General features: G+C 42.6%; 4 protein-coding genes across 8 annotated transcripts; 3 read left to right on the top strand and 1 right to left on the bottom strand.

Annotated features, from left to right (window-relative positions):
• The first annotated feature begins 137 nt into the window (after positions 1 to 137).
• LOC131137673 (gastrula zinc finger protein XlCGF57.1-like) lies at positions 138 to 2943 on the top strand. Its single transcript, XM_058085893.1, has 2 exons — positions 138 to 584; positions 1222 to 2943. Exons 1-2 carry the CDS (start codon positions 389 to 391, stop codon positions 2637 to 2639), a joined length of 1614 nt encoding a protein of 537 aa, XP_057941876.1. The 5' UTR covers positions 138 to 388; the 3' UTR covers positions 2640 to 2943.
• LOC131137702 (gastrula zinc finger protein xLCGF3.1-like) lies at positions 1055 to 13867 on the bottom strand. Of its 4 annotated transcripts, none has more exons than XR_009131960.1 (4): positions 13629 to 13867; positions 11591 to 13314; positions 4575 to 4656; positions 1055 to 1401 (listed from the first exon to the last, which is right to left on the bottom strand). XR_009131960.1 is itself a non-coding variant. In XM_058085946.1 (4 exons), exon 4 carries the CDS (start codon positions 10739 to 10741, stop codon positions 9647 to 9649), a length of 1095 nt encoding a protein of 364 aa, XP_057941929.1. In that variant the 5' UTR covers positions 10742 to 10779; positions 11591 to 11901; positions 11997 to 13314; positions 13629 to 13867; the 3' UTR covers positions 7561 to 9646. The 4 variants fall into 4 exon arrangements, 2 of the variants coding, with proteins under 2 accessions (XP_057941929.1, XP_057941928.1); XM_058085946.1 differs by lacking the exons at positions 1055 to 1401; positions 4575 to 4656 and adding an exon at positions 7561 to 10779 and having other exon boundaries at positions 11591 to 11901; positions 11997 to 13314; XR_009131959.1 differs by lacking the exon at positions 4575 to 4656.
• LOC131136817 (zinc finger protein 888-like) lies at positions 3500 to 10434 on the top strand. The gene is made up of 4 exons (XM_058084078.1): positions 3500 to 3877; positions 4321 to 5838; positions 6858 to 7076; positions 7192 to 10434. Exons 1-4 carry the CDS (start codon positions 3748 to 3750, stop codon positions 8100 to 8102), a joined length of 2778 nt encoding a protein of 925 aa, XP_057940061.1. The 5' UTR covers positions 3500 to 3747; the 3' UTR covers positions 8103 to 10434.
• A 233-nt stretch (positions 13868 to 14100) lies between the features above and the next one.
• Positions 14101 to 17469, top strand: LOC131137723 (phospholipase A and acyltransferase 4-like). 2 transcript variants are annotated; one of them, XM_058085980.1, is made up of 7 exons: positions 14101 to 14163; positions 14248 to 14318; positions 15445 to 15495; positions 15569 to 15680; positions 16102 to 16364; positions 16451 to 16527; positions 17134 to 17469. In XM_058085980.1, the coding sequence occupies exons 3-7, from the start codon at positions 15466 to 15468 to the stop codon at positions 17171 to 17173; spliced, it is 522 nt and encodes a 173-aa protein (XP_057941963.1). In that variant the 5' UTR covers positions 14101 to 14163; positions 14248 to 14318; positions 15445 to 15465; the 3' UTR covers positions 17174 to 17469. The 2 variants fall into 2 exon arrangements, with proteins under 2 accessions (XP_057941963.1, XP_057941964.1); XM_058085981.1 differs by lacking the exon at positions 14101 to 14163 and having other exon boundaries at positions 14175 to 14318.
• The last annotated feature ends 444 nt before the right edge of the window (positions 17470 to 17913 follow it).

Raw genomic sequence — 17913 nt, 5'->3', positions numbered from 1 at the left:
TCTTTAATACTTGAGAAGAACACATGGTATGTATCTTGACCACTGCCTTTTTCAAGCAGCTGAAGCAACTCTGAAAGGGTCTTCATCGACGCGATGTGACTTCATTGATTACGTTGCAAGTCGCATGCGCAGTTGATCACACCGGCCGCCACGTTTAGAGTACTGTACATTCTGTAGTCTTCGAAAAAAAGACACAAAGGGTAATTTGTAAAACAAAACAATGAATGTGAACGACGTAGAGATTAAGTGACGATTTTATTAGCAGCAGGACAAAGTCGTCTTAGGCGAGTTTTGCAGCTTCACGGGCTAGCTTAGCTAACTAGCGGCTAACAAAGAGACCCGGAAGTTAGCTGCAAGTGTGAGTGTAACGTGTTGTGATTGCCTGAAAATGTGTAAAGTCCAAATGCTGAGAGCGTTGGTGAATCAGCGACTGACTGCGGCTGTTGAAGAAATATTTGTCGTGTTGGAAAGAACGATAGCGGAGTACGAGCAGGAACTTTCTCGCACGAAAGAGGAGAACGAGCGACAACGTCAACTACTGGACGCTGTTTTCAAGAAGCACCAAGTTGTGTTACATAGAGCAGGTTAGTTTCATTCGTACTCTCACATGTTTAAAAGTTTCCTATTTGTTTATGAACACTAGTCATTAAAAGCTTTTCTCAGTGGAAGGTCGCACCGCCGCCATTTTGGCTGTGACGCCATAGCTCGGAGCTTTACGGCCATTGTTGCCAACCCCTCAGTAAGAAAGGTGCCTATTGGCTGGGTAACGTCACGGGCGACGATGCAACAAATGGTGTGGGAAAAAAGCATACTTTCCCGTTAACCGCATTTCATAATAACATGAAAATCTTTTTGTAATAGAGTTAGTAAGGCATTTTCACAATAAGACTTACCACTCGCTGGTTTATTGAAACAGTTTAAATATATTATTTATTATTACATTTATTATTATTATTTTATTAAATATATATCCCCAATTTCGTTGTACATCTTGTATAATGACAATAAAGGCCATTCCATTCCATTATTTAATAATTTATTTAACAATCAAGGTTTCATTGTATTATAATTACAGCTTTAATATGTACTATTTTGAAATACCATCATGTATAAAAAATGTTAGACCAACTCTATCAGATATTGCTATGCTATGCTATGCTGGGGGACACTGATCCTCAGAGACATTTCCAAAGTATGTATTTGTCTTCTTGTGTCCCGCAGACACCAGTGAAGAACTTCTTCCCACTGACGAGCATGAGGAGCCACAGTCCCCCCACATGAAAGAGGAAGAAGACGATCCACAGCCCCCCAGGATTAAGGAGGAAGAGGAGGATCATAGCATCAGTCAGGAGGCGGCGCATCTTGAAGGATTGGAGACGGAGTTCCCAGTGATTGATGTTACTGTGAAGAGTGAAGATGACGAAAGTGAGGAGGAGAAGAGTGAGGCGGGGCCTCCGAGTGGCAGCTGGGCTCAACACATGACCGCAGAAGGCGGCTCACGAGCAGACAACCTCTTAGCTCCGCTATCAGATAGCGACGCCACAACGTCACACTCTCCCGACACTGATGACGAAGACTCTAAAGCTGATATGACGCATCACACGGATAACGCATGCTGGAAATGCTCTGAGTGCGACAAAACCTTTCATCACCGTCGTAATCTTAAAAGACACATGACAATACACACCGACGACACACACTTTGAATGTTCGCAGTGCGACAAAACCTTTAAACACCGTCGTAGTGTTAAAAGACACATGAGAATACACACTGAAAACACACACTTTGAATGCTCTCAGTGCGACAAAACTTTTAAGCACCGTCGTGGTCTGGAAACGCACATGAGGGTACACAGTGACAACACACACTTCAAATGCTCTCATTGTGACAAAACTTTCCTTCACAGAGGAACCCTGAACAGACATGTGAGACAACACACAGGAGAGAAACCTTTCACCTGCTCGGTTTGTGATAGAAGATTCTCTCTGCTGTCAAATTTGAAAGTACACACAACATTGCATGCCGGAGAGAAACCTTTTCCTTGCACGGCGTGCGGTAAAAGATACTTCCAGAAAGCCGACTTGAAAAGACACGCAAGAATACACACTGGAGAGAAACCTTTTCTTTGCTCAACTTGTGGGAAAGGATTCATTTACAAGTCACTTTTGAAAGAACATATCAGAATCCACACTGGAGAGAAACCTTTTCCTTGTTCGGTGTGCGGTAAGAGGTTCCATCATAAAGGTAATTTGAAAACGCACATAAGAACGCACACCGGAGAGAAACCCTTTTCTTGCTCGGTGTGCGGTAAAAGTTTTGCTCAAAAAGCCGCTTTTAATAGACACACAGGAATCCACACTGGAGAGAGACCCTTTCCTTGTACTTTGTGCGGCAAAAGATTCTTTCTCAGCGGCGATCTAAAAAGACACACGAGAACGCACACTGGCGAAATACCGTTATCCTGCGCAGTGTGCGGTAAAAGTTTCTCAAGGACGATAACTTTGATTCGACATACGATGACTCACATTATGGAAAATAACTTCACTTGTTCAGTATGTGGGCAGCAATTCGCAAATAGCACGGACCTGACTGAACACATACGGAGCCACACTAGCGAGAAACTGGAAAACGTTTTCTAACGTTAGATTAGCTTTTTTTTGGACTCCAAACAGGAGAACCGAGGGACAACAGGGGAAATTGTCACATGGCTGTGAGACCTCTTGAAAGCTCAGTGGCTGAGTTTCATCCCCCTCAAATTTAAATTGACCAATGTTTGCACAAAATGTCGCATGAAAGTCCAATTTTGGGCGTGAAGGTTTCTAGGTAGTTGATGAAAAGTGAATGAACATATATGTACATACAGTGTATACATGTGTGAGAATCCATTATACATGCACGAGTATGACATACAGGTAGATGTCAATAAAAACCTGAGCAGCAATATTCTGTATTTTGACTTCCTGACTGTGTTGACAACACTTTTCACACACATTGCAAGTGTGTCCCATCACTGTGGACACAGCAGAATCAAATAATACCAAGACTGCTTCACGGATAACAATGCATACCCGTGTACTAGAGGTGAATAGTACTTGATGAGGTCTAAATAAGGATCATACATGACTGCCTCGTGTATTTATACACCTACAAAGTTTGTATCACACATACCTGTCTTTCTTTTGGTCTCGTGGAACTATTTGAGCAATTAATGGCTGCAGAGTGCACCGTTTCTGTATCCTGCTTACCAATATGGCGGGCCTATGGGATACTAAGGAAAGTGACCGTTAATTAATATGTCTTACTATCCGACGACTTATAACCGAATAGGTATGATAAATACATATTGATCAACGATCAACGTGCCCTTTTTGTGCTGCATATTCACGTGTTCGTTATGAATTTTTCAAAAAGTTAAGCAGGAAGTGGCGTTAAAGGAGACGTACAGCGCGTGCGCACACGGGATGTGGCGTTTCCCACTACTTTCCCTACATTTCTTGGACAAAAATACAATTGATAATCGTTAAACATGTAATGTCAGCTGCATATAGATTAAGTGTCAGTAAGTAAGCTTTATTCATATTCGGATAAACTCGTCCCGGTGAACTTTGAAGCGTCTGAGCTAGCTTAGCTTGCTAGCTGCTAACAAAGAGACCCGGAAGTTATCGACACATCCCGAATCAGAGCGTAAGTGTGCAAAGTACAAATGCCGAGAGCGTTGGTGAACCGGCGACCAACTGCGGATGTCCAATGAATGTTTATAGTGTGAGAAAGAACGATAGCAGAGTACTAGGAGGAAGTTTGTCGAACAAAAGAGAAGAACGACAACATCAAATACCGGAAGCTGTTTGCAAGGAACCTCGAGTTCTACACAAGGTAGGTTAGTTTCATTCTTATTCTCACATGTTTTCATCTTTTTATTTATTCATTAACCCCACTCATGAAACGCGTTTCTACGTGGCGGTTTAGTTTCTTTACGTAATCCACAGACCCATTGTGGGATCCATACTAAGCGTGATGAGAGATGTTTTGAATTTTCTACTTGTGACTGTCATTGTGAGCGGGAATTCGCCCCGAAAACTTAGGGTACTTTCTCATGGGTGTTAAACTGCCCCCTTCAATTTTCTCATACCGTCTGAGTCGCACACACACAGCTACACCAGCATGCTATGCTAGTTTCCATTCACTCCCTGAAAGAGAGGCATTCCCATGTATTTTTGCCAACTTCCAGGTTTCCAGACCAGAAGAAATAGCCAACTATGTAAAGAGCGGCGCAAAGCCGGACTTTTCTAAAGCATGCCTTTGACATCTTGTGTCCTGCAGACGTCAGTCAAGAACATCTCCCCCCTGAGCAGCAGGAGCGGACCTCCAGGATGGAGCAGGCAGAGCCACAGCACCCCCACATTAAAGAGGAAGAGGAGGAGCCACAGACCCTCCACCTTCAAGAGGAGGGGGAGGAGCCACAGCCTCCCAACATTAAGGAGGAAGAAGAGCCACAACAGACCCCCCACAGTGAAAAAGAAGAAGAGGACCCACAGCCCACCCGACTTAAAGTGGTTAAGGAGGATCCACAGTACCTCCACATTAAAGACGAAGAGGAGGATCACAGCATCAATCAGGAGGGAGGGCATCTTGAGGAGTTCCCCGTGATTTGTTTCACTGTGAAGAGTGAAGAAGAAGAAGGTAAAAGTGAGGAGAAGAGAGAGGCGGAGCCTCAAAGCAGCAGCTCAACTCAACACCCAACAGAAGCCGAAGGAGACCGCTGTGGAGGATCACCAGCACACAACCTCTTAGCTCCGCTATCAGATAGCGATGACACGACGTCACACTCTCCTGACACCGATGATGATGACGACTCCGAAACTGATATGACACATCACACTGACAACAAACGCTGGAAATGCTCTCAATGTGACAAAACTTTTGTCAGCAAAAGAGACCTGAAGAGACACCGGAGATGTCACACTGGAGAGAAACCTTTTGCCTGCTCAGTTTGTGGAAAAGGATTCTCTCAGCAGTCAAATTTGAATGTACACAAAAGAATACACACTGGAGAGAAACCCTTTGCTTGCTCAGCTTGCGGTAAACGATTCTCAAAGAAGACAACACTGAAAGTACACGCAAGGACACACACGGGAGAGAAACCTTTTCCTTGCTCGGTGTGTGGCAAAAGATTCAATCAAAAGGGTGTTTTTAAAAGACACGCTCAAACACACACTGGAGAGAAACCTTTTCTTTGCATAGTTTGCGGTAAACGGTTCTCCGATAAGGCAACCTTGAAGGTGCACACAAGAGTGCACACTGGAGAGAAACCGTTTCCCTGCTCACATTGTGGGAAACGGTTCTCTGATAAGGCAACTTTGAAAGTGCACACAAGGGTACACACTGGAGAGAAACCTTTTCCCTGCTCACTTTGTGGCAAAAGTTTCTCCGGTAAGAAAACTTTGAAAGTGCACACAAGAATACACACCGGAGAGAAACCCTTTCCATGCTCGGTTTGTGGTAAAAGTTACACGCAGAAAGGTGCGTTGAGCAGACACACTAGAATGCACACTGGAGAGAAACCCTTCCCCTGCTCGGTGTGCGGTAAAAGATTCTATCTTAACGGCGAGTTAAAAAGACACGCCAGACTACACACCGGAGAGAAACCTTTCCCCTGCTCGGTGTGTCGTAAGAGTTTCTCCGATAAGACAAGTTTGCTCAGACACACACGAACACACACCACGGGAGAAAACAAGATTTCTTGCTCAGTGTGTGGTCAGCCATTCACAAATAGAGCAAACCTGAGGGAACACGTGAGAAGCCACACTGAAGAGGATACATCTTTTTTAAAGGATGCATTCAAAACACAATAAGGGAGGTACGAATACAACATACATGCAGCGGGAAGGCCGCCATGATGGTAAGCAAGCAAGCTGGGTGGGGCTAGGGCCACAACAGTAAATCACTACGTTTGAGCTGGGTGTTAAATAAAGCTATGCACAGTGTGATAAAATGAGTATTTACCATAAAGACTGAATATATAGGTATATACTGTAAATAAATATGTAAGAAAACTGCACCTATAATAAAAACCTGAGCCATTTTTTCCTTCGTCATCACATCAGGCAACACGATTTCCACTACACGTACAGGTATGTACAATATACTTCCTTCTGACTCTGTCTCTGAGTACCTCATCAGTCAAAGTACGTCCAGCTGACACGTGGAGTTCTGTAGTACAGACTAGACTACTGGGCGTAATTCCAAAAGAGTACACTTTCCCTTTAAGACTGGAAAGGAAGACCCCTCGGACTAGGATGCAACTTCCTCGTACTCTGTTATCGTTCTTTCCAACGATACAAATATTTTTTCGACTGCCTTATTCAGTCGCCGATCTACCTACGACACATTTTCACACAATCACAACACTTGGCACTCTACACTCATTGTGCACTGTTTCCGGAGCCTGCCATCCCCTACCAATATGGCGGCCAAACAAGCCCATGGAAGTATAAGTCAAGTCATATTTCTTCCTATATGGCGTCTTTGTTTTCCCTTGCAGTACTAACTGCACGGGCAGTACTGTATTGTACAGTATTAAAAAGAATATCTATATATTTAAAGCTATCCAGGAAGTGATGTTGGCTCAGCGCATGCGCACACCGTCCACCACTGTTGTACCTCGATTGCCGCTACTTGTTCCTGGTAGCATTTGAAGAAAAACACAACTTAAATCTATTTAATGTGAACGGCGCATAGATTAAGTATCAAAGAGACATCATTTTATTCGTGTCAGGATAAACTCGTCGTTTCAGTGAACCTCGAAGCTTCTCAAGCTAGCTGAGCTTGCTAGCTGCTAACAAAGAGCAGCTAACAAGCTGCTAACAAAGATTGTGTAAAAATGTGCAAAGTCCAAATGCTGAGAGCGTTGGTGAACCAGCGACTGACCGCGGCGGTTGAAGAAATATTCATAGTGTTGGAAAGAACGATAGCAGAGTACGAGGAGGAACTTTCTCGAACCAAAGAGGAGAACGAGCGACAACGTCAACTCCTGGACGCTGTTTTTGAGAAGCCTGGAGTTGTGTTGCGCAAGGCAGGTTAGTTTCATTTTTACACTGACGCGTTTATAAGCTTCCTGTTTGTTCATTTACACTACTCATGAAAAGATGAATGAATACTAACATTTGGTTTTTGTCTTCTTGTGTCCTGCAGACATCAGTGAAGAATATCTTCCCCCTGAGCAGCAGGAGTGGAACTCCATGATGGAGTGCAAGGAGCCACTGCCCTCCCATATTAAAGAGGGGGCACAGGAAGAGCCCCCTGTGGTCGGTGTCGCTGTGAAGAGTGAAAACGATGAAGATGAAAGCGGCACAACTCAATACGTGACAACCCATGAAGACCACTGTGGAGGATCAGGAACACACAACCTCTTAGCTCCGCTATCAGATAGCGACGACACGACGTCATGCTCTCCTGACACGGATGACGACGACTCGAAATCTGGTGTGACGTGTCACGCTGGCAACGCGCGCTTTAAATGCTCCCAGTGTGACAAAACTTTTCTTTACAAGAGAAATTTGAGAAAACACACCAGACAGCACACGGGAGAGAAACCTTTCACCTGCTTAGTTTGCGGTAAAAGATTCTCCCTACAGTCAGTTTTGAAAGTACACACAAGAATACACACTGGAGAGAAACCTTTTTCTTGCACAGCGTGTGGCGAAAGATTCCCTGTGAAGGCAGCTTTGAAAGTACACACACTAATGCACACTGGAGAGAAACCTTTTCCCTGCACAGTGTGCGGTAAAAGATTCAATCAAAAAGGAGGTTTAAAGAAACACTCTAAAGTACACACTGGAGAGAAACCTTTTTCCTGTGTTGTTTGTGGTAAACGTTTCACTGAGAAGGGAAATTTGGAAGTACACACAAGAATCCACACCGGAGATCGACCCTTTCCTTGCACCATGTGCGGTAAAAGATTCCAGCTCAATGGCGGTTTAAAAAGACACACTAGAATACACACTGGAGAGAAACCTTTTCCGTGCTCGGTTTGTGGTAAAAGCTTTGCAGATAAGACAACGTTGACTAGACACGCAAGGACACACTCTTGTGAAAACGACTGAAAGTTTTTTAAAGGACACAAACATTCAGCCGGGCTGCAAAGAACACAATAAGGGAACTATGAACACCGAGGCGGTGTTGCTCATCTTAAACAAACAAACAAAAACTAAAGTGCTAAAAGAAGAACTAACATTGCTAACTGACACAATGCTAAACCCCCTGGTCAGCAACCCATAACCAAAGACTCTACAGATAGCAAGACATCCAGGTTAGCCGGCAATGCATGTAATACAATGTCGTACGCCATGGAGCGGAAAGTCCGCCATGACAGTGCACAACAGTGTACGATGTTATTTGCTGAACAGATTGAATACATGTACATATATATGAATATGTAAGAAACCATTAGGCTGCACAGGTATGACCTACGTGTAGATATCAATAAAAACGAAAGAGCATGAACTTTTGACGGCTTTTCGGATAAAGACAAGATAATTAAACGCATCTGCCAACTCTCGTACCATCTTAATGACAAATGAAGTGAAGGACACGTATGACCAGACTACAAAGCCATCAGCAACAACAGAAGTGGCATTAATGTATTTTATTGTATTATTGATTAGCTCCAGTATAGCAAAGTTATTAAAAATAACCAACGCAGAGACTTATTATGTTGTAAAATTAGCAGGTTTGGTTCCATGTGTTTGTTCGTGTTGTTTACTCTGATGTAAACAAACGCTGTTGAGCTAAAATGGCGCCCGGCGGCCCACAACCCATAGCGCGATCACGTGCAAGTATCGTGAGAGTTCGTCTTGGCCTCGTGATACCAAACAGAGGCGCTAGCAAACCGGATGATATTTTGGACGCTAAATAAACGAACGCAGGTCAAAAGAAACTTTTCGCAAAAATGTTTTTTTTAAGTGAAACACATGCTAACCGTTGTTCTGTTTGGCAAATAATATTAATTTAATGAAAGTGTATTTTAGCTAGCCCCAACCAGCTCGCTTGCTTACCATCATGGCGGACTTTCTGCTCCATGGAACGATACACTCTGTTACACCAGGTATTATTGTGTTCCTCCAACTGGGTGTGTAAATAAAGTTTTAAATTAAGTGTTCAAGTTTCTCCCGAGTGTAAATTCTTGTGTTTTTAACTTACTTTTACGAATGAATGTTGTACCACACACCAAACAAGAAAAATGTTTCTTTCCGGTGTGTTTTCTTGCGCATAGTCTCAAATTTGACTGCCTAATAGTCACAAACTGACTATTTTTGTTAGGATTTTACAAAATCTCACACTTTATATCATCGCTCAATAAATGTGGGCAGTATTAGAACGATAGCAAAGTCAAATAAATAAAAAACTTTACTGAGAAAAGCCAATCACGGGGACACACAAAACAAGAAAAAAAACATTGGGTCATTGAGTGGAACCATGCACGTCATTAGGTCGAATTTAGGCAGCCTTGAGCCCCCTATAACTGTATTATTATTATTATATCATTCAATTCAGACATGCCCATTTGCAATCGGGCATGGAGTTGAATCTCCATGTTGAAGGATGCCTCGGGAATCCTCTTTTGTGGGATTTTTTTTAGTGATTTTTGCTAGTGTGTGCTCTTATGTCTTAACAAAGACTTCTTATGAGAGAAACTTTGGGCGCAAACCGCACAGGAAAAAGGTTTCTCTCCAGTGTGCGTTCTTATGTGTGTTTTTAAATAACTTTTGCGATAAAATCTCTTGTTGCACACCGTGCAAGGAAAGGGTTTCTCTCCAGTGTGTATGCTAGCGTGTCGATTCAGATCGCATTTCCGATGGAATCTTTTCTCACACAACGAACAAGGAAAGGCTTTCTCTCCAGTGTGGATGCTCGTGTGCTCCTCCAAGTGAGACTTAATACTGAATCCTTTACCGCAAAATGAGCAGGAAAAAGGATTCTCTCCCGTGTGCATTATTGTGTGCCTCTTTAAGTTACCTTTTCTGTAAAATCTTTTCCCACAAACCGTGCAAGGAAAAGCTTTCTCTCCAGTGTGGATACTTGTGTGCTTCTTTAAATCACATTTTCGTTTGAATCCTTTACCGCACGCTAAGCAAGTAAAACGTTTGTCTCCAGTGTGCATTACCGTGTGTTTCTTTAAATCACACTTTCGATTGAATCTTTTACCGCATGCCGAGCAAGGAAAAGGTTTGTCGTCACCGTGTGTTCCCGTGTGTTCCTTCAAATGTGACCGCTGAGAGAATCTGTCACCGCAAACCGAGCAGGCAAACGGTTTCTCTCCGGTGTGTCTCATGTGTCTTATTAGATTTCTCTTGTGAACAAACGTTTTGTCACACTGAGAGCATTTCCAGCGTGCGTTGTCAGCGCGACGTGTCATGTCAGCTTCGAAGACGTCATCGTCCGTGTCAGTACAGTGTGACGACGTGTTGTCACTCTCTGATAGCGGAGCTAAGAGGCTGTGTGTTCGTGATCCTTCACAGTGGTCTCCATCAGCTTCTCTTGTCACGTGTTGAGCCGAGCTGCTGCTTGGAGGCTGCGCCTCTCTCTTCTCCTCACTTTCACCTCTGTCATCATCATCATCATCATCATCTTCGCCCTTCATAGTGACAACAATCACCGGGAACTCATCCAGTCCTTCAGGGCTGATGCTGCGATCCTCCTCTTCCCCTTTAATGCGGGGGAGCTGTGGCTCCTCCTGCTCCATCCTGGAGGTCCACTCCTGCTGCTCAGGTGGGAGATGTTCTTCAAGGATGTCGACAGGACACAAGGAAGCAAAGAAAAATAATTTACACAATGAAAACAGCCTTTCACATGCTTACTTTTTTTCTGTGGGCTCTTATAATGTTACAAAATCATATTTAAGAGATTGTAAACAGGTTTTCCGTGTGTTGAATGTCTTATTTTCTTTAATGACGTGGACTATATTGGATAATGAGTGTAAAGGTGACTATAGGGATGTTATTACATGTACAGAGGGCTCTAATAATGTTACAAAACCGCATTTAAGAGATTGTAAACAGGTTTTCCGTGTTTTGAATGTCTTATTTTCTTTAATGACGTGGACTATATTGGATAATGAGTGTAAATGTGACTATAGGGATGTTATTACATGTACAGAGGGCTCTAATAATGTTACAAAACCGCATTTAAGATATTGTAAACAGGTTTTCCATGTGCTGAATGTCTTATTTTCTTTGATGATGTGACCTAATTGGATAATGGGTGTAAAGGTGACTATAGGGATGTTATTACATGTCCAGAGGGCTCTAATCATGTAAGATTGTGGCAAAAGTACGAAAATATTCTATAAACAAGGTTCATGAGAATCAATTAAGAAGCAACGATTGAACACAATCGAAAAAGTTATCCGAATCGTATAAATCTCACCAATACGACAACAAAAGCACATGTATTTGTGACTATAAACACAGACGAGAACTGCAAAGCATCAATTTCATCACGCCAGTGTTGATAGATATTAGAACGGTACCAAGAAAATGCATTTATGACCAAACAGTGCTTATGAGCACGTGAGAGTAAGAATGAAACGAACCTGCTCTGTGTAACACGACAAAGTCCCTCCTCGGACTCTGTGTAACTTTATCCGGGCACGAATAAAACAGTCTCTCGCTGTCAGTTCATATCTATGTCGGTCACATTCGGTATTTTCAGCAATTATCCATGGCGTCCTTTGTGCATTCTTGAAGGCTACCCGGAAATAGAACATGTTTCCAAGATGGCTGCCTGCTGTGCGCGTGCGCATTGTAGTTTCGCAGCTGTGGCAGGCGGTCGGCAGTAGCGTTTCTGTACCGTTCTGAGCTGCTATTCAGCCATCCAGTTTCAAAGATCTTCATTCCAGTAAGACTTTTATTTAAAAAAAAAAAGACAAAGCAAAGTAACAATGAACACATTTCTAATCACAAAAGACATCATCTGATAACTATTCGATTATAATTTACCAGAACATCACAGGTTGCCTCTGGAATCCTATTTCAGGCCTCCATGATGACGTCATGGACGTCTGTTGTCCTCTTCTGCGACTTCCTCTGACTCTCTAATCTTTTGGCTCTTGTATATGAATCCAGTCCAGATCTTGGGAAGTCGAAACCAAGTGTGTTTTCAAGGTGGACCAGGTCTAAGTGGGTGCTATAAAAGCGTCTAAATGTGCCTTTATTGCATTTTCCCAAACAGAAGAAACATTTTAAAAAAGATTTTCCAGGTGTGTGTTCTGGTGTCTTATAAAAGATTTCTGAAGACAGAAACGTTTTCCACAGACTGCACAGGAAAAAGGTTTCTCTCCAGTGTGTGTTCTTGTGTGGGTTTTTAAATGACTTCTTCGATAAAATCTTTTATCACACACGATGCAAGGAAAAGGTTTCTTTCCAGCGTGTATACTAGCGTGTGTACTTAAGTTACCTTTTCGGTTGAATCTTCTCCCACACACGGTGCAAGAAAAAGCTTTCTCTCCGGTGTGCATGACTCTGTGTCTATTTAAATCACATTTGCCATTAAATCTTTTACCACACACTGTGCAAGGAAAAGGTTTCTCCCCGGTGTGTATCCTTGTGTGCCTTATTAGAAGACATTTTTGTGAGAAATTTTTACTGCAAACTGTGCAAGGATAGGGTTTCTCCCCAGTGTGTATTCTGCCGTGTCTTTTTAGAACAGCTTTTTGAGAGAAACTCTGACCGCAAATGCTGCAACGAAAAGGTTTCTCCCCGGTGTGTATTCTTGTGTGCGCCGTCAAATTTGACCGCTGAGGGAATAGTTCGCCACAAACCGAGCAGATAAAAGGTTTCTCTCTTGTGTGAAGTTTTGTGTGTATATTCAGATTTCCCTTCTTAACAAACGTTTTGTCACATTGAGAGCATTTCCAGCGTGCGTTGTCAGCGTGACGCGTCATATCGGTTTCGGAGTCTTCACCATCAGTGTCAGGGGAGTGTGACGTTGTGTCGTCAGTGTCAGATAGCGGCGCTAAAAGCGCTTGAGATACTCCACAGTGGTCTCCATTAGCTTCTGTTACGTGTTGAGTGGAGATGCTGCTTCTCTTCTCACTTTGAGCTTCACTTTTCACAGGAACACCAATCACTGGGAACTCCTCTAATCCTTTGAGATGCTCTCCTTCCTGACTCATGCTGCGATCCTCCTCTTCCTCTTTAACATGGGGGGGACTGTGGCTTCTCCTCTTCCTCATTAACTCGGAGGAGCTGCGACTCCTCCTGCTCCATCCTGGAGGTCCACTCTTGCTGCCAGGGCGAAGATCTTCTTCTCTGACGTCTACAGGAGCCGAGAAGACAAAGACACGCTTTTAGAAAAGTCCTATTTGCTCCGTCATGTGAGGCATTGTCCTACAGAGTGTCTTGAAGGATCTTATTAGTGTGTCTAACAGCTAACAGTTGGAGTAAAGGCTCTGGACTCTAATGAGTCCAGAGGACGTAACAAGAGGGGCAGCCAACAGATGAAACCTGACCAAAAGGAAACGTTCCTGCAACCAGCAGTTCTCTGTAGCACATTCAACGTGCAAGCATATTAAACTCATACCAACAAACTCACAAATTACTCCTATTAGGAGGAAATGAAAAAATGTGCACCTGGCAAGAACAAAACGTACTATCCCAAGCTAGCAAAGATGCTAGTCGTTGACGTAGTCACTCGTACTCCTTTTGTTCGAGAAAGCTCCTAGTCCGTCTCAGAGTTCGTTGAAGCCAGTTTATCCTGCCATAAGTTAAACAGCCTCTCGCTGTCACATAATGTACGTGTCGTTCACATAAATATGCAGTTTGTTTATCTGTCCACCAACCCGAAAATGCATATTTACTTTATCAAAATGGCTGCCCACGCGCGCATGCGCATTGTTAATTTGTAGCTTCGCTATGACGCACCGGGCAGATTGGATTTTGAATATTATAATATTGTTTATTTTTGTAAAATAGTTTTTTCACCCTTTAGAATACAAGTTGTTTTTTGTAAATTACAGCTGTAAATATGATGACACGATACAAATAGATTTCATCATACAAAAAAAGTTTAGTCTATGGTCAGCAAGTGGCGCATTATTTCCGCATTACACCGTCACAATGTACACGTTGGCATACCCAGCCGGAAGATTATCTTTATACTGAATATGTAAGCAAGAGGACGTTCGTATTGAGGGGCGGAGTTGGGGGCGGTTTGAAAAGTGTATAAAATATTTGTCCCATCCACCCCCAGGGCAGACCACCAACAAGCAGGTGAAGTGTAACGACGAGCCGCGGACGGCGAACGAACACATCGACAGAAAAGTAAGGAAAGCAACACTAGTTGCTCATATTCTATGTATTCAGCCTATAGAACCTATAGTGTCAAATATGTTGACTAAGACAAAAATGACAGCTTTTACTTCAGGCCACCGGCAGGAAGTGTGGTTTCCGGCTTTCGTACTGACTCGCTTTCACTTAAATGCGTCACACACTGAACTCCATGTTCAAGGTCAAGACTCGCTAAGTTATTAGTTAAATATTTTTGTCTTTAAATTCCTTCAAAAATACCAAAACAAACACACCTGCAGGGTGAAAGAACAAAAGTAAGGAAAGCAACACTGGCTGGTGGTTGCTCATATTGTATATATTCAGCCTAATAGATAAAATCAGTGTCAAATATGTGAATTAAAAAGACAAAAATGACAGTTTTTACAGCCACCGGTTTCCGGGAAGCCTGGCTTTCAGTTTCGTTTTGAGAAAGCACATTCGTAGTACATTTCCAACAGGTTAAGTGCCAGTAGCCAAACTATAAAAGTACCCTTAGTTAAAAAAAAAAAAAAAAAAAAACACATATATATATATAAGTACGATTATTAAAATATGCTAATCTTTCAAACAGCTGAAAAAAAAACAAAAATCAAGTTGGTTATTTTTGTTTAGTTCAGTTAAAAATGAATAGCAAACTGGAGTTTTTAATGCTCTCTTTCCAGGCTGAACTATTTTCTTGTGAGGAGGTGGCCATTTTGTTTCTCCTTGTTGTTTCCGTGTTTGCATTTTTTCCTTGTGCGTGCTCTGCTTTTCTCCGGCCACTACGCTTTTACTTCCACATTCCAAAAAACATGCATGTTAGCTTCATTGGCGACTCCGAATGATCCATTTAAGGATGTACTAAGTGAGAGTAAATGGTTGTCTATGTGTGCCCTGGTAACCAGTCCAGGGTGTACCTCAGCTGGGATAGGCGCCAGCATACCCCCAGGACTCTAGTGAGGTTAAGTGGCATAGAAAATATATAGATAGATTTTTGTGTTTTGCCTTTCTGCTCACCGGTATGGGAATTATACCGTGGGGCAGATTTCTTTGGATTTCACTTTTTCAGTTTTAACAAGGAAAGAATTGTGTGAATTGTCATGGTGTGAAATAAACGTCTAACACGGGTCCTTCTCTACAGGAACGGCATTAAAACAGCAACATGTTCAACAATCCTTTTCGCACATACCAGGTATGTTACCAATGGAATATATTTCAACCTGAAATCCTTCATATAAACAGTGTTTTCTTGTTTTTCGCCATAGTTTGGTGATATGTTACCCCAGCTTGGGGACATGATAGAAATCTCTCGCAACACCTACCAGCATTGGGCCTTGTATGTGGGCAACGGTTGTGTTGTTCATTTGACTCGACCCGGTGAGTTCATCATTGCCACATAAGAAAAGTTATTAGACATTAGTATGACCTCCATTATCATGTAGCACTGCCTTAATTCCCTTGGGCATGGAAACCCCCAGAGCATATATAGCCAAACAACCATTCATATGGACAATTTAGTGTGCCCCGCCCCGCTTTTAGCCCTGTTTTAGCTCTGAATGAATGTTTGGATATTGTATTTTAATGCATTGTTTACTCTGTTTTTACTCAACTCTAATTTTATTTCTTTTTTTCCTCTACTGTAAAGCGTCTTTGAGTACTCTGAAAAGCGCTATACAAATAAAATGTATTATTACCATAGTGTATTTCATATGCCCATATTACCAACCGTTATCATAAAGTAGTTAATTGAATTCACATCCCATGTTGTTAAAGGTTACTGTTGCCATGTCTACTGTAGGGAAGTTTGCAGACTTGAACGCCAACGGCTACTTCTGCAAGGATATGGCCGTGGTGAGGATGGATACTTTGCACGAGGTGTTGGACGGCGACAAGTACAGAGTCAACAACGTTATGGACAACTCGTACAAACCCCGCCCAATTTATGACATCTTGAGGGAGGCCCTGGAGCAGGTGGGCAAGGTGCTGCACTACTATGTCCTTAGTGCAAACTGTGAGCATTTTGTCACCAAACTGCGTTATGGCAGCGCAGTGTCCCGCCAGGTGAGTGTTTGCGTTTTTGTTTTTCGTAATCTGTTATACGCCACGATAATGAAATGATAAACGGCAAATTTCTGTGTTGTTTGCAGGTGCAAAAACTCTTTTTGATGGGTCCTGTGGGCTGGGTGACTGCAATGATCCTTGCCGCCAGAGACACAAGCATCAGGTGAGTCGTTCACGAAATTATGTCCTTGACACACCTTTTTGTAATGACAAAAACGGTGACGAGCTCAGGTTGTGAACAGAACAAAAATATACACATCCGCACTCAGTAACCTCACCAAATCGTACCTTTATGCGTTCACACACGGTTTCAGCACTTGTGATGAAATATGACGTGAAAGAAAAACTCTATAGTCGTGTATCGGTGCATCGCATTCACTGATACACAAAGACAGTGGTGTCATCATCCGGGGGGTGGGTGTGCTCCCTAGGCTCACTTCCCTGACATGCGGAGGTGAGTTGGGTGAGCAGGATCCTGGCGTGTGTTCCTGCAGAAAGGAGGTGCTTCAGCTTGTAGTGCCCGTTCTTTTCAACCCACCCCAAAAAACAGAATCCCAAAAACGTTTCTGTGCCAGGTGCTCCGTTTCCACTGGGTGGAGTCAGCTTCCTTTTGAGCAAACTGTTTGAAACTGCAATTCCCCCCTCCTATAAACATCCTGTATCGGTACATGCGTGATTAGTGAGGCGTGGATTGTCAAGGCAAAGATTTGTTCTCACTGATGACTGATCTTACTGCTTATATCACCCCTCCAAACCCCCCCCCCCCCAGCTCCACCCCCAGGTCTGCTATGTCGCTCCACCGCCAGTAAAGAGCCAGTTCCAGTTCCCAGGAAGTCCCGACAACGTCAACTACTCCTTGTTTATTTCACAGAAATGACTTGTATTCACTTCTTGTATGTCTTCAAGAGTTAAGCGTTTTAAGATCTACTAGCACCATAGTTATTTTGGTCCAGAACAAATGTTACATTGTGTTGGTCATTTCCGCAGTTATTTCACTTCTGTATCAGTATTGGATGTCCAAGTATTTCTTTTTTTAATTGTATTGATTTGTCTCCTTGCATGCATCTTTTTATTAAATTGCACCTGAGACTATTCTCAAAAAACACGTCTTGTCTCTTGTTTGTTTTGAAGCCAGCAGAAAAGTTTATTGTTTTTTTCTATTCTTGTCCAGTAATTTACCACCATGTTGATATCAAGCCGTTCATTATCGGACATGGTTAATTGGAAGGTTTCATCAATCAAGTATCATGTTCCAATAGCATTAGCATCATGCAGAGTGACACTCGCAAATTAATTTTTAGCATAACTTAATTGAACACAACATTATAACAATATTTCAACATAATTACTACGTCTATGTCATAGAGTGTGTTAATATAACTAGATTTCAGAAGTGCACAGTTATTAACTATGAAATATGGAGTGAATAATTACAAGAAGCCCAGAAGAAATAACACAGTTTTAACCAGCAACTGAATAAAAGGAACAACTATCAAGGTCTTGCAAAAATATGATAAGCTTATATCAGCCAAGACAAGCAGGGCAGCCG

The sequence above is a fragment of the Doryrhamphus excisus genome, chromosome 10, assembly GCF_030265055.1.
Source record: "Doryrhamphus excisus isolate RoL2022-K1 chromosome 10, RoL_Dexc_1.0, whole genome shotgun sequence".
Taxonomy (NCBI): domain Eukaryota; kingdom Metazoa; phylum Chordata; class Actinopteri; order Syngnathiformes; family Syngnathidae; genus Doryrhamphus; species Doryrhamphus excisus.
Note: the sequence above shows the minus strand (reverse complement) of the source record. Positions and strands in the feature narration are given on the sequence as shown.